The sequence below is a fragment of the Haliotis asinina genome, chromosome 12 (assembly GCF_037392515.1).
Source record: "Haliotis asinina isolate JCU_RB_2024 chromosome 12, JCU_Hal_asi_v2, whole genome shotgun sequence".
In the NCBI taxonomy this organism is placed as follows: Eukaryota; Metazoa; Mollusca; class Gastropoda; order Lepetellida; family Haliotidae; genus Haliotis; species Haliotis asinina.
In genome coordinates, this window is record NC_090291.1 from 16295579 (window position 1) to 16311734 (window position 16156).

Sequence of the window (16156 nt, forward strand, 5' to 3'; positions counted from 1 at the left end):
GGGCGATTTTTAGATGAAACGAAACTTTCGAAACAAATTGTTTTCTCCTTGTCGGACCCCGATCTTCCGGTCCAGGACGGATACTTTCCAAACCATTCCTATGGGTTTAGGATTTGGCAGGTGTGAAAAATCTTATCAGTAACAAAAACACGCTCCTTTTGTTGTGAAGAAGCAGAACCAGCAGTAATTGTCTTCCTCGTATTGTGGAGATGCTAAACAACGAAGCCTGTTCTTAAACATAAACAGAAGGATAAAAAGATGAACCATTAGTATTATTTTATAGTATTCATGACTAAACAAGTGATGTTCTGAGGAGTGTAGAGACGACGCAGTCTCCAAACAAGTTCTTTTATAAACCGTAGTTCAGAAGAGAGTGACATGAGAGTCCATGGAGCTCTATCAACCTCGTAGTGCTAACTGGTATGACGAGGAATGGAGGTTCTTGAAACACATTGAATACTCAAACTGGGACAAGTTTAGGAAACCTAGCATCTCTTTCTATTGGACTGAAGTTCGTTTACTGAGAGACTTATATCGCCTTCTATGTCGTCCATAAGAACTGACTATATAATATCATGTAAAGCTGATCAGTTTGTGAAGGGACATGTTTGTGACACTTATAGTCCTTGTAATGATGATGATGTTGACCGCAATAGTATTAGAACAGTGGAATGTCGAAATTATTCAGGCAATTGACAGTCTCATCTGTGCCCAGATTTTCGAAGTTCTCTTAGCGTTAAGATAGTCGTAAGTGCCATTCATTAACATTAACGTACGACTGTCTTAGCGCTAAGACAGCTTCGAAAATCTAGGCCCTGAACTGTAACCTTGTTTTCGTGTATTATATACTGCTATATTTGCTAGTGGTACATATACTCTTCAACAAAAGTAGGGGAACCTGAACGTTGAAGTCTGGTAGAAAGAAAACCCATTGATGAAGGTTGCAATCTTGTGTATGCAGCATCATGTCGCGTTATCACCACATGCAAACACAATGCATGGGAAGCACGTGCACAACGTGGGACCCTCCTGCACGTGCTTGGGGTGTCGTTATGAATCGTGACGTTTCAGGTCGATAAATCACTGTGGACCATTTTTTCCGATAATTTTCTTGCATCTGTGCATGGTCAGGGTTTTCAAGGTCAAATCACACACTACTGACTGAAAATTGTAAAAATGAAATTTTCATGTAATAATCCAGTCACCTGACAAGGGGAGATAACTGAACGAACAGCTTTGCTTTGCATGAAATCCATGTGGTGATGCATTCTCAAAGCATCCATTATTATTGTATCAACATTGATTCAGCCCGATATATCTCCCAATTTCCACAATCGTGCATTGAAAGTACAGTTCCCCTACCTTTTTGAAGAATATATCATAGTGGAATGGCTCAAGGGAATAGTGGCTCCATTACCATTGAGGAAAACATTAGAAGTCAACATTTACAGAGGCATAACACTTAGTGACATTATAAGTAAAACATTTACATTTATTTGGAATAAGAGACTAATACTCCTTTGTTCTGTGTGTGATCAGCTGTCTGAATCACAAGCAGGTTTAAGAACTTGTTATGGCACTCTACCATTTATTGTACTCTGGGTACCAACGGCCCTTTTCATTGCTTGTTTGTTGATTACACAAAAAGACCCCAAAAGCTTTCGACTTCGTTAATGAAAAATTATTATGGTACTATGTATTGAAAAGGACCATTCATGGTAAAATATTTAATGTTCTGTTTGATGTGCATTCCACGAAAAATCAGCTGTAAAATAGTCAATTTGTCAACATCCAAATATTTTGATAACTGAGTGGTGTGAAACAGTGATATTCTCATTATTTGTGGTTGAACCTGAAAATATGTTGTATGATTCCAGTGTTAGGCGTATTTTTGTTAGCCAAGAATTTATGGATATATATTGTTACTATTTTATGCAGATGGCCTTTCCGTGTTTGAGGCGAGTGTTGTTGGTTTTGCAAAGAACCTCGGTGTGCGTCAGCAGTATAGCATTAAATGAGGATGACTGGGATTGTAATATTTAGAAATGGTTGCAAGATGACCAGAACAGAAAAAATGGATGTTTCGACTTAATCAGGTGATCAGATCAACATATTATAATTATCTGGGAATTGTATTTTGTAATAGAGTATGGTGATTTACAGCTATAAATGTTCTTGTTCTGACAGTTTTGGTTTTTGTTTGTCAAATATAAAGTAAATGATGATTACATTTTAAAAGTTAAAGATTCTAATTAACAAAAGTAATGTTCTAACATTTTTGACGGAAGTAAATTATGTAGTTTTAGAGAATATTAACCTCTTGTTAACTGAATATCATTGGTGCGTTATCCCGATATTGGTATTCACTTATGATGTTTAGGTAAAAGGTTTTCCCATATGTGATAACAAAAATATTTTGATAACTTTATTATGGAAGTTTTGTTGTTCAGAAAATCCCATATGTCATTACAGTGATTATTTTGTACTGTTTTGTACATGGGACGTTCTCCTTTATATTAAATAAAGAAATTGAATTCAAATGGGATCGGTTTAAACTTGAATATCAACCTCATTATTAGTCGACCTGCAGGGGGACATGAAGTAAAGAATCGTTCCCGACCTGCAGGCTGACATAAAGTAAAGAATCGTTCCCTACCTGCAGGGAGACAATAAAAGTAAGGAATCGTTCCCGACAGTCAGGGGGATATAAAGTAAAGAATCGTTCCCGACCTGCAGTCCTATGACACATATCAAAACAACAGCGCAAAACAAAGAGAGTGGAAGTCCCTTCCAGTATCGACCCATGAGTCCGGGGTAGAATAGGCCTGCAGCAACCCATGCTTTTCCATAAAAGGCGACTATGCTTGTCGTAAGAGGCGACTAACGGGATCGGGTGGTCGCTGACTTGGACGACACATGCCATTGGTTCCCAGTTGCGCAATCTATGTTGATGCTGTTGATCACTGGATTGTCTGGTCCAGACTCGATTATTTACAAACCGCCGCCATATAGTTGGAATACTGCTGAGTGGGAAACTTACTCACTCTTCCAGTATGATAAACTCTAGGGTGCTGGCCCTAGGACGTTTTGTCCCCTCCTGACAGATTGACACATATAGGAACATGTACTACATACACAAAGAAAACCGTTATTTCGGACAAGGCGTAGGGTGTATTGGTTTGATAAAAGTCGTGGTTTTGTACATGTCACTGACGACTGTGTATTCAGATTTCGTAACCCAGCAAATCATCAGGAGATGATCCACGGGGCTGAACCCTTTTGTGTTCTTTTGACAGCAAGTTGAATCTTGGTTACACTACCTAGGACACACAATGGCTAAAGTTATCAGCATAAGGTACTGGACAGCGTCTTTGGGACGTTGCTAACCTTCCCTTTGATAAGGATGACATCGTTATACCTCACCATTTTCGAACCGTCATTGGCCATTGCAAAACGAGACCAATGAGATATAACCATGTTCCTCAAGGAGCTCCTGTGTGAACAGCATCTGGGACGTTAAGTTTGAGCTAAAGGCCCCTGTTCAAAATCTACTGGAGTGTAAGCAGGCACTTATGAAGATTAATAAAGTATCCCAAACCTCAGATTCTTTTTATTCGCCAGTATAAGGAAAGCGGCAGATGGGATGATATCCGTGCATGGGGTGGCAGGTACTGCTGTGGTAGCCAGTGGTGTGTATACAGCTCACACCTAGAGGACGAAGTCATCAGTATCCTCAGCGATGGCAAAATACTCTATATGAATATGTCTATACTAGTTCATGATAATGTCAAATGTTTTGGTGTGTCTATAGCAAAAAGGAAGGAAAGTATTGAAAGTTTTTAAGTTCTGCTCCAGAAGAAACACTTCTGTCGAAGCCAAGCTTGCTGCCATTGAAAACAAAAAAAGTATTTTATTCAGAATTAAAAACAAAATACCAAAAGGCATCTTGCACTACCAGACCTATCTATGTGACAAGTTTGGTGACGAAATACGGAACAATTCTGCAAGTTTTGCTCCAGAAAAGAGCACAACCACCAAATTCACCAAGTCTAGCTTGTTGCTACGGAAACACACAAAAAAATTATCCATAATTATCGAAAGGCACAAGTGCACCACCCGATCTATATATGTGCAAAGTTCGTGAAGAGGTTTTGAACGCTTTTAAATATCTACTCCAGAAAAACGAGTATGTCTGCACGCACGCACGGACACACGGGCGCACGGACAGAGTCCATTTTAATGCCCCTGCAAAACTTGAGAGATAGGTCACAATCATATTTGTGGCAGTGTCACGGGGACCTCACTTATCACCATTGTGTGATTCTCACTTTTTCTGTGTGTTCCTTTCAGATTGCTTGTAACCAACATTCAGTTTCGGTTTTGTTATCACATTGATGTAGGACAAGGTTTCCAGACCAAGATCCCATGAACCGGGACTCAGGATCGGATCCACAAAGCGATCATAGTTCTACGCCATTCGTAAGTCAATGGCAAACTAAACATTTACGACAGCTCGAAACATTACGAACCCTCACTGGATCAGAACCATGTTGTTTTCACCACTCGTTGTTTTCCTTGTCGAGTTACATCAGGATATGTCAAGTTGCTTGACTTAGGTCAGGGAGTGGTTGGTTGTTAGGAAGTCCAGTTGGATGACTTAGGTCAGGAGTTGGTTGGTAGGCAGGAAGTCCAGCTGGCTGATTTAGGTCAGAGAGTGGTAGTTTGGCTGACAGCAAGTCCAGTTGGTTGACTTAGGTCAGAATTGATGTTGGTTGGTAGGCAGATGGTGCTCTAGAACCATCCAAAGGAGGCTGCAGGCGGCTGGTCTGAGAACACATATTTCCGCCTACACAGGAACGTGTCACATTAGGTCAGCAAGCGCGAATCACTGTCACATTGCGTAGGTTATCAGAACGTAGGGATTTCCCGTTTACTCATAACAGTGACGTCACGCTCAGCATTCGCTAACTGTGTCATTCAATACTGAGACACAGTCACAAGATACTTTAGATCAACGCACAGCTGACACACGTTTGGATCTTTTTTTGTGTGTGTACGTCTGTGGTGTGCCACGGCGTCCATATCTGACAGCACATCCCACGTGAAGTACACTCACACTATCACATGGGTCAAAGTCACAAACCTGTCGCAATCTTACGGTGTGTATAAACACCGGTCTCGCACTTGCTTCGACACACTTACACACCCACTACACAACATCGTGTAGAGCGCTGTGATACACACTACCAACTTCAGACGCCATTTACCTTAGACTAAAATTCATATTCCTCAATACAAGTGTCAAGGATGCCGATATTCCAGACATGCGCAGTGATTCTTGACGGCAAGAAGGAAGTCTATCGGAAGGGGGAGACAGTGACGGGGTCGTTAGTGCTGGACGTCACAGAGGATGTCACCGTGAAGGGAGTCCGAGTTTACCTGTATGGGGAGACGCTGGTCAAGTGGGACGAGTTCTCACCTGGCAGTCTTGGAGGAACCAAGGATTACATCGCCAAAGAAAAATACTTTGGACTTGTTTATACAGTGTTTGGCAAGAAACGTAGGTTTATGAAATTTTATTATGAATAGAAATAAGGTATTTTCTCATCGAGTCTTAGAACAACTTAAAAAATGTAAAGCAACAGTTATTCTTGTACTAGAAAGTAATTCCAAAAGGTAACATATATACAAATAACGTTTAAAAAATTGTATCTTAAGTCCACATCATGCACTATGTTTTTAACTAAAACTAATTATTCAGAAATATTCAGTTTGTTCTTTTGTTTGTTTCAAGAACCTTTGATTTTGATGTCAATTCCTTCAAGTTAAAATACCTTCAATTAAATATTAACCACACTTACATTTATCACTGGCAGGCTGGACAAGATGAACAGTGTGTAATCTGTCACGGGACACTGGAATGTTATTAATATCTATGCCAATATCAGATAACTGCTACAAACAGTGTCTATGAAGTAGGTCAACAGGGACTTGGCTTGTAAACCTATAGCATAGACCTAGGCTAGAAGGTGCACAGGACAACGCAGGAAAAGCAGCCTTGAACAAGATTAGTCTTAACATACCGGGTAATTGTGTCTGTGCACTATATAATTACGATGACCCTAAATAAACCTGTTGATGATACATTTTATCAGGTTTATATAACCACCTGTTTCTGTTTTGCCATTGGATTAAATCAAGTATAGCATGTAGGTTAATATCAGTTGAACCTACCAGTTTGATATTGCCATGTCGCTTAAAATCAGATGCACTGATTGTTGACAAATGTTAGCACTTTCTTCATGAACAGTAAACGGTACATCATTTTGGCTGAGACAAACAGCCCCACCCCCACCTCAACCATTTGAGCACCCCCCAACCAAAAAGAAAAAAAAGCAACAAACAAACAAACAAACAAAAACAAATAAAAAAAATACAATAGATATAATCAGGGATAATTCTGACTTTGGCGTTAAAACATTTCTTCATACCTTGTATCTGTCCATATTAACACCAAAATGATACAACCTCTCTCTACCAGAAAACGCCACAGGACCAAACCACAACCTGACGGCGGGACGACACAATTACAGGTACAAGTTCAACCTCCCAAAGGAAGGCCTTCCGTCCTCCTTCGAGGGAGAGTATGGCGCCATCAGATTCTGGGTCAAGGTTGAGGTGGACAGGCCGTTCCCCAACTTCAACCAGTGTTGGTACCGTGGCATCACCATACTGGACGACATCAATGTCAACGACCCTCAGTATAAGGTAACAGTACATCACCGTATAACTTTGTAGATTTTGAAGTTTACACTTTGTACCTTCTGATGTTTGAGGCGCTTAAGGATTAAGCCATTCCGAACCAGGTTCGCTTCCCGAAGCAGAGACTATGTGTCACGCCCATTTTGGTGTTCCGTGTCTCCATGCAACCGAAATACTCTGTCGGATATAATTGTAGCATTTCACTCTCATAAAATGTTATGTTCTTGGTGACAGTCATCGATACGACGTCAGGCAAAGAAACAGGTTTCCAAGGCCCTTGGTTTAGGAGATGCTGGTACTCTGACCTTAACAGCTGCCACTGACAGGGGAGCTTACTGCGCAGGAGAAAAGGTCGCACTGAAAGGTACACTTTGTTGCAACTCTGGATGATGCATTGAACCTGGAGGAACAATGTTGACACGTTTTTGGGTTGTTTTCCAGCTCGTGTTATACAATCAGTTTTGTGTTTTAGTTGTGGCAAACAATGAGTCAACGAAAGACATGGGGAAACTGAAGGCTCAACTGGAACAGAAAGTTGTCTACACAGCTAAGAATGAAACGAAGACACGGCAAATCGTCATCAGAGTTCTGGAGGGAACTCCAGTCATGAAGGTTGGTCGGACTTAAAGTGATTGTTAGTGAGTTAGGGGTATCATAATAGGAGCTGAAGAAGGAAGGTCGGTTTAAATTCGTTCCCGAGACTGGGGGAAACTGACCACAGAATCGTGCTGACTATCATGAGTGTGTCAGGTATCTCACAGGCACACTGTAGCGCAAGTGGGTTGCGTAGCATAGAGAAATAACCAGTCTCCATACATGCGAGTGAAGCGAGCAAAGGTTGGCAACGTTCTTTCCTCGCTTCGTTTCGAAAACTATATTTCATGTCAAAATAAAATATCGCCACCATCAGAGGTATACATCCATTTCTTCCCTGGGCTGTGCTCTCACATTTCCAACCCCATGTTGAACAATTACTCACGTGAAATATTTTTTATTCAACAGTTAAAGTGCAATTCGTGATATGTCAGACCGTTCTTTGCCTCAGTTCCCCCTTCCAGCTTTCGGTTCAGGGGACACTAGTCATTCTTATCACCGGATGTTATTTGTGACTATTTCCAATAATTTTCATCTCTGTTGAGGAATTTATGGGATCAGTATCAGCAAATGATAAAGACGCCTTTAGACGTTGACGTTTAAGTTTCAAAATCTTAACCTGCCTTCCTGTTGTGCAGGGAGAAGAGCGGGCGTGGAACAACCAATTGCTGGAGGTGGACGCCATTCCACCGTCGACGAAGATCAGGTCCTGTCTCATCATCGCCGTCAGCTACTACATCAAGGTAGGTCACTGCTACAGATAAGGCTGCCTACATCATTAGAAGCTTTCTGTATATTCTGAAAACAGAAATATCTCAGTAATATTTGGTATGAAGGACCATCAGTTAGGTGATGTGTTTTCTGACAGATTTCAATCCGTCCGTCCCTCCTCATGGTAACATTAAAAAAACAATAGTGACATAAAATAAGAAATCCATGTCCACAGTGTTACCTTCCACAAGAAACTGCTAAACGAATCCAAACCCTTCACCTATGAATACTTATGATTGTTACGGTTCAGAATTTGACGTGGCAAATGAAGTGAGAAATCCCCTGTGAACCAGCAACAAAAACAAGTCGAAAAAACATTCAAATTTTGTATTATTTGGCAAAGACAGCAAATTATACAAGGTCAATTTCACAATACTGATTTCAAATGCAATACAAATGAGACAAAATGTAAGGCAATGGGTCCCAAAATATATAGCAAACTCACCAAAGTCTTAGTGCAAGAGAGAAACAGTTATGCAGAATGTAACACAGCGAGCGTTCTGACAGCAGTTTCAGGCGTTGGCGGATATTGATGATGTAAACTCCAGTGAATGAATGTGTCTCCCCTCTCCAACAAGGCCACTAGCCTTTATATATATATATATATTCAGCCATTTCCCGAAAGTTGGAGCACATAGGACCTTCGCCACGCACGTGGAATGCCCTCAAACAGTGTCCCGGAAGTCGGCAAATAGAAAATCAAGGGCAGATACGGAAAACCTGTTGCCAAAATCCTGAAAATGCTGACCATCTATTATAAGAAATGTGATCCGTCATAATTATTATTCGAAACACTAAACGTTGTGGCCCAATAATAATTATTACTTAATTAATAACAAAATATACAGAAAATACACACTCGTAACAATATTGTGATTTGGATTACACCTTCTCAGCACAGTACATGTGGAGGATGAGTTCAAGTCAGTATTATAACCCACAGTCTTAGAGCGAGTCACCTATTCACCAGCACAATATCAGTTGTAAGCCGGTCAGCCAACGTGGCGTACTTTACTGAGAATGTGTAATTCCTGTGTTACCATGCACTATTATACACTTAGGACCCAAAATACTGTAAATACATTTTGTTTTGTGAACCAGGTTCTGGTTGAGGTACCTTTGGGATTTAACCTTGAGACAACCCTTCCCATCACTATTGGCACCATACCGTACGGCCACACTCCTGCTGCTGCTGGAGCTACTGCAGGCCCCAGTACAGGTATGTCTAGTCTGCCTCCCAGATCCCCAAGAATGCTCATTAAGAAAGAACTCCTTCTAAGTCTAGAGTGACTGTTCAAGTCTAGATTATCTCAGTGCTAAGCATGAAATTGAGACTTTTTTTGGCTACGTTAATATTTTATTTGTTAAGATATACGTCTTCCCAGACACAAAGACGAGTCCCAATTTATCCATGTTTGAGTTGGTCCATAATGGATAATATTTTCTTACAACTAATCTTGTAAAACCTTTTTTCTTAGAATGGGTGTGTGATTAAGATTTTAGCACTGTTATAGTACCATGGCGGATGACACAAGAAAGAGTTTGACAGACTATATCCATGTGATGTATCGAACAAGGTCCTTGGTACAACAAAGTCTTGAACAAATAGGCTTTACCACATCTCCCAAACAGGTTTAAGTGAAAACGTAGGATTTTTAGGGAAAGTGACATTGACACATATACCATCCGATTGGTCTACATTGTAGATTCATTTCAGAGATTGATGCCTCCAGTGCCATAACCTACACCAAATGCAACCGGGGATTTCAAGTCTGCCGGAAATCAGAAGGGAATTTTGTGAATTACAATTACATCCCCATGTGTGCCTACGTGGTAAATTACACGTTTCCCCCTCCCACACGCCCTACTGCTGCTGCTGCTCCTTCAAGAACTGCTGCTGCTGCTGCTTCTTCAAGATCAAGTCCTGCTGCTGCTCCCGCAGGACCACGCCCTGCTGCTGCTGCTCCTTCAAGACCAAGTCCTACAGCTACTCCTTCAAGACCAAGTCCTGCTGCTGCCACAAATACACAACCTAAACCGGTTTCTCAAAGCGAGAAGGTTCCTCCAGCAACCTTTGTCCAAGCACCATCTCTTGGTCCTCACCAAGCTCCTTCCCAAGTTACTCCATATGTCCCTCCACAAGCACCATTTCAAGCTTCTGCTCCTCCGATGGAACTGCCCCCGTCCTATGAAGATGTGCTGAGGATGGACAACCCAGCTGCTACTACAGAAACAGCTGTAACAGTAAGTAGGCAGTAGCTGGGGAAAAGTATTCTCTCACTGTTGCTGATCTGAAGTAAAAAATGTGTTATGTTCCCTTTTCAAACTGGACACTCCTTAAGCATAATTCTATCTTTTCAGGAGCTCGAACAGTTTGAAATAAATCCATTGTTACTAATGTATATAAAGTTTTGTTTTCTGTATTTAGGCAGTATTTTCAAAATTAACTTTGTTTTATAAATTTATGGTTACATATTTGTCTGCTTTTTCAAGCCTGAGATGGCAGATAAGCCGTATGGGGTGCTTTTCCTTCGATTCCCAGACACCCGTGTTGAGGAGTTCAGAGACACCATTGGGAGAGAACACCAGAGTCTTGCAGAGTGTGAGGGCGAAATCATAGCATTTGCGCCACAGGTGATTAAACATGTTATCCACGAATGGAAATTCGTCCTTGAAATTATTTGAAGCACTATCATCTCTCAGCAGCACAGGACCAACAATCTAAATAGGTTCAGGATTAAGATTTCAGTGCATCACCATCTCAAAGAACAACGGGAATGCATGGCTGTTTAGATAATGTATATCTTGTTTGCATGAATGAGTTTGGTTTTACGTTGCTCTGGATAGTGTTCCAGTGTCAAAGCAGTCAGAACTTAGTGCTGACGCTTGATAGTCCAAGCTGTCTGTTAGGCGCTAGAAGGTTGTGGTCATGAGATAACAAGAACACATTTACACTACGTGAACAGAGGCAGTTTTGTTAACAAAGCCACTTGCCTGAGGAGAGACCACATGTATCACATGTGCTTTGCTGTGGGGCAGTCCAAGAAACTCTCAGAAACTCTTTAAGTTGCCAAACACAGTCATCCATCCATGGGTTGTCTGCGCCCAACATTGTTTAACTTCATCTGATTTTTAACTTGAACACACACCACCACATATGGTTCGGATAGAAAATATATGAGGATGTGCCAGTAACAATTTAATGATTGATTAAATTAATTTGCCGCATATAGCATGCCGATATCCTAAATGTTTTTCTTAAATATTGAAGACCCTTCACGAACCTAACGAATGGCCAGCACGCACCTCTGTCGCCATTTTGAAGTTCCCATCTGAGGAGGTGGCAGCTGATTGGTTCAACAAGACTGATCCAAGATGGCTGGGAACCTGTGACGCCATTGTTTTAACAATGAAGGAACAGTTCAGAGAAGGTGTGTTGACTTTTTTATATATAAATTATGCCTCTCTGATGAAGAAGTATAGAACCTCACTTGAAAATTAGAATGAGTATGTTTAAAACTGCGATCGGCAATATTCCACTTTATCAGGATGGTCTGAAAATACTCAAATGTGGACCAAGCAAACACGTGGATTAAGCGGTTGGGTGAAGGAGATTGGTCTCAGGGGTGTGTCCATTGTTTCCTGCCTCCCCATCATATATGGCTACTCTCCTAATAATATACAAATAGAAAATGGAGCTGTGTGGCGTAGTGTTTTGCATTTTTTCACCACCCCTCTTCTCTCTTAACCTCATCGTCTAACAGCCTAACTGTTAGTCATCAATAGTCTCGAAATATTTCAGTACCATAATCTAATGCCATCTTTATTGTCAGCTAACCACGTCTTTTCAATGACATCTATCAAGTACAAGTTGCCATTGCAAAAAGCCAAAGTCAACAGATACACCAAACTAGCTCTTAAGACGGTGCGTCCTTTAAGGTATGTTTCAAACATGTACAACATGAAATTGTGGAATGTTTTGTGCATGTTTAGCCCGAAAGATATATTGCCTTAGAGACGAACATATTTTGAGTTTTATAGACGAGCCATTTTGCAGTCAGGAGAGGTTGTCATATTTATATTGTCTCTGTTGATGTCAGACCTTGTACATGTAATAATATCACTATTTGAAAATACACCGAAAATGCTTGGATACATTATGTATATAAGAATGAAGATTTCTATGGATATCAACTGATGAAGGAGTAAGCATTAACTACGAAACGTTGTGTTCTCATAATAAAAAAAGTTGATATCCATAAAAATCTTCATTCTTATGTATTTCACTTCTAAATGCCCTTCAAAGACTTACATTATGTATAGTCTGAACTGTCAAAGGGTAATATTATTAAACTCGGTGTACCTCCAATTACGATATAAATTAGTGAGTTGGGAAGTGCTATCTCTGTAATATTACAACGGGGTACATGAAGTACAATGGGCTTCAGATAGTGTATCCACGTGAGGATCAAATCTGGGTCTTCAGTGGCATTAACAAACGTGTTAACCTCCAAACAACTATGACATCTAATGACATCGATTGGTTGTTACAGGCTGTTACAGAAGGGGGTGATTTTGGTTTCTTCTCCCAAGTTCACACCATTACGAGGCAGCTGGGTGGAAGACAAAATGCACGTCACAGTATCCCAGTGGGAGACAATGGATCTTTACTTCGACTACAGAAACAAGATCAAAACTGGTAAATATGTTTCTGATTAACCTCCAGGAGCTGCAGAACTCAATTTGGTGATAAGTTGTCATCGGAGCAAGAACGTTTCTTTGTACTATGCCTTGAGTCTAAAATACATGTCTCTATTTAGTATGATAACTGCGATACTTTATTGATTGTTAAAATAGAAATCAATATTCATGTTAGTAATTTTATTGCACCGATCAGGCAGGAATATGAGGAAAGGCCAAGTCCGTCTAGTGCTGTTGTCAAAGGCACCCCTGATCACATTATGTGTCTACTCTTACGTTCACAGGTCCCTACAAGGAATGCTACAATTTGCTCAGGGAAATAGCTGACGTGCGACCACCAGTTATTTTCCAATCGGAAGATTTGTCTCTCTTTCAAATGACATCAATACAAACGGCTGAGAGATCTGACAGCCCACGTGTTGAATTCCAGTCACAGAATACTCAAGCTGAAGCTGAAAGCAATGCTTCAGGGGAAGTGAACGAGGCTTCAGGGGATGTGAACGAGACTTCAGGTCAACGACGGGCAGAGTCTACAAGATCTGAGAGCCCAGCGGTCGAGGTGCAGTCAGAAGATATTGATAACACTGAAAGCCAAACCCAAAGCGAGGCTTCAGGTGATGGGGGAGATACTGACGGGGAAGATGAGGAAGAAACTGTGGACACAAGAGCCCCAATAGCTGTCTTACAGTAAAGTGTTCAAAGCCTTTAAAACATTCAAATGTGCACTTGCACATGGATGGGAACAGTCAGTCAGTCGATTTGTATTACCAGAGGTAAATATGTTGTTTCTGAACCGGATGTTCTGGGTTTAGTCCAGCATTCCAACTTATGTATAATAATGGTCGATTTGGTAGAGATTACTTTTGACAAAAGCCCCTGTAAAGCTAACAAAATAAAAGTTAATAGATAAACCTTCTCAGAGGCCTTTGTCAAAGGTGATCTCGTACCTTTGTCATATACACTACTTCCAGGGTTCTGACATGATGTTACATGTGTCCAAGGAACGTTAGTGCATGACACTGCATCAATTGTGCTTCTGACATGTAAATTATACGACTGTCACTTGTAATTAGTCCGATTGTGACCCCCATGTAATCACCGTGACTGTCACCTGTAAATAATGTGACTGCTACCTGTAATTAGTTTGACTAAGAATCCAGTAGACAGCGTGACTATAGATAAAAATAAATGTCACCTGTTATTTGTGTGACCTTGACTCCTGTAATTAGTGTGACTGTTTCCTGCAAATAGTGTGACATTCACCTGTAATTGGCCTGACTGTTACGCGTAAATCATGTGAACATCACTTGTCATTTGTCTGACTGGGACTCCTGTAATTATCGTGACTGCAAACAATGTCACGGTAACCTGTTCTTTGTGTGACCGTGACCAACTATTATCGTGACTGTTACCTGTAATTATCCTGGCAGTTTTCTGTGATTTCTGTACCTGTAATACATGGGCCTGTGACGTGTAATTTGTGACTGTGATCAAAGATTAATGTAACTCTCATTGGAGATGAGTGTTATTGTCATTGAAGGTTATTGGGATTATCATTGACCAATTTTACTGCTAGTGTAGGAAATAGTTTTCAAATCTTGCTTACCAGTTGGGCTAGCTATATCGGAAATTTATACGCCAAAACTTTATTTACTAGTCCAAACTTTTCATGTAGGAACTAAACAAAAGATTACAAAACGGCAAATTACCATCCAATTTCAGGTCATCATCTTGCATCTCATAAAAGTGTATCGTAACTTAAGAAGGAGAGTGATGTATTAATACATCACCCCATGAAAATTCACGAGCCAGTCTGTCTATGTACAGGCCCGAAGGGATGTCTACTAGCCACAGGCTAGTGGGCAAGTGGCTATATCGCACACTGGTAACTGTGTGCAGTTGTGAGCATTAGATTATCACGAAACATGGAGCAAACATGACCTAATTGTCATACCAATTGTTTCAATTGCGCAGATCGAAGCTCATGTTGTGATCACTGGATTGTCTGGTCCAGACTCGATTATTTACAGACCGCCGCCATATAGCTGTAATATTGCTGAGTGTGGCATAGAACGTAACTCACTCACTTACTCACCAATTGTTTAAAAAACGAACACATGTAAAAGATATTCTGTATGGAGTCCAGATTCATGTATTTTTAAACATAACTGATGATAAAGAAATGTATTGATTATTCCCCTTCCTAATAAAATTATACAGACACATTAACTTGTTTGTTTTTGATGGATATTGTGGCACATAATAGGGAACAGTCCAATGCCTAAAGGAGTGAGTGAGTGAGTTAATATTTAATGTCACATCGGCAATATCTCAGCCATATCGTGACGAGTCCTAAAGGAATCTCAATGTGATTAATCCAAGCAGTTAAGTTAAACATAATTAAAAACATAATTAAAACACAATTATCATATATTCATGACATATAATACACATTGCTGCTTGTAAGAAACCAAATAAGCAAAATTATAAGCTTGCAGTCGCGATTCAAAAGTGCAATATTTTGTACTTGGGCTTACTTCCCTCGAAACGAAGCCCTCGGGAGACCGAACCCAGTCATAGCGGGTGGAAGTGTAACGACGGCTTCCGACTGGCTTGTTCATTTGCTGATACGCTGAGGGCTCTTTGTGTGTACAGAAAGCTGATCTGTTTGATGAGCATTTTAGAAGTATGGCGAGTCAAAAGAAAGTGAGATTCTTTATGGGTAACAACTTCTTTTATGGTACTTGATGCGTCGTTTCAGTATGGATTCATATATCGTTGTCAAACAAAATCATATGCACTAGAGGAAGAAGTTGTACGTATATAGAGATGTTGGATTTTGTAAATACATGTTCTCTGAATTTGCGTTCGATCCAACCAAAAATCATGTCAGTAGAGATTGTGAACTACTGCGTGGCTGGAAACTGCCAATCTTCCAAGTACAAAGCAGGACTTGAAACTGGCAAGAGTTTGCACCAGTTTCTGTCAGATCCAGTCATCAGAGAAAAATGGATGTAGTTTGTTTGCAACCCACAGACATAAAAACATGTCATGTGTACAAGTATCACACCTGCCTAAATACATAATGCGGCAGAGACAGGACTCGGGTGCACGAGTCATAAATCAGTTCATTTTGTTTATGGCCTGTGGCCTGCTAGGTGTCAAGTTCAAATTGCATGTGACATTCAGCTTTCTCTGAACTAAGATTAGGCTACTGCTCACGAATTCATACTCCGGGCAAGCATTTTGTTTCAAGCTTCGCGAACCTATTCACTGCGCATGCGTTATGGGCGAAGCGCAGCACAGCTGTTGAAACCACTTTCCCCCC

At 40.6% G+C, this 16156-nt stretch overlaps 1 protein-coding gene across 1 annotated transcript; it reads left to right on the forward strand.

Moving 5' to 3' along the window:
- Positions 1-5131: 5131 nt before the first annotated feature.
- LOC137257916 (arrestin domain-containing protein 1-like) lies at positions 5132-15053 on the forward strand. Its single transcript, XM_067795424.1, has 12 exons — positions 5132-5560; positions 6542-6768; positions 6997-7126; positions 7235-7374; positions 7995-8099; positions 9229-9346; positions 9845-10371; positions 10621-10761; positions 11399-11558; positions 11961-12066; positions 12681-12826; positions 13113-15053. Exons 1-12 carry the CDS (start codon positions 5308-5310, stop codon positions 13517-13519), a joined length of 2460 nt encoding a protein of 819 aa, XP_067651525.1. The 5' UTR covers positions 5132-5307; the 3' UTR covers positions 13520-15053.
- The last annotated feature ends 1103 nt before the right edge of the window (positions 15054-16156 follow it).

Excerpts from the sequence above, each read along its gene's own strand:
- LOC137257916 (XM_067795424.1), top strand. The coding sequence starts at position 5,308 with ATGCCGATATTCCAGACATGCGCAGTGATTCTTGACGGCAAGAAGGAA. Across the intron at positions 6,769-6,996 it reads TCAACGACCCTCAGTATAAG|TCATCGATACGACGTCAGGC; the intron begins GTAACAGTACAT and ends TCTTGGTGACAG. Across the intron at positions 7,375-7,994 it reads AGGGAACTCCAGTCATGAAG|GGAGAAGAGCGGGCGTGGAA; the intron begins GTTGGTCGGACT and ends CCTGTTGTGCAG.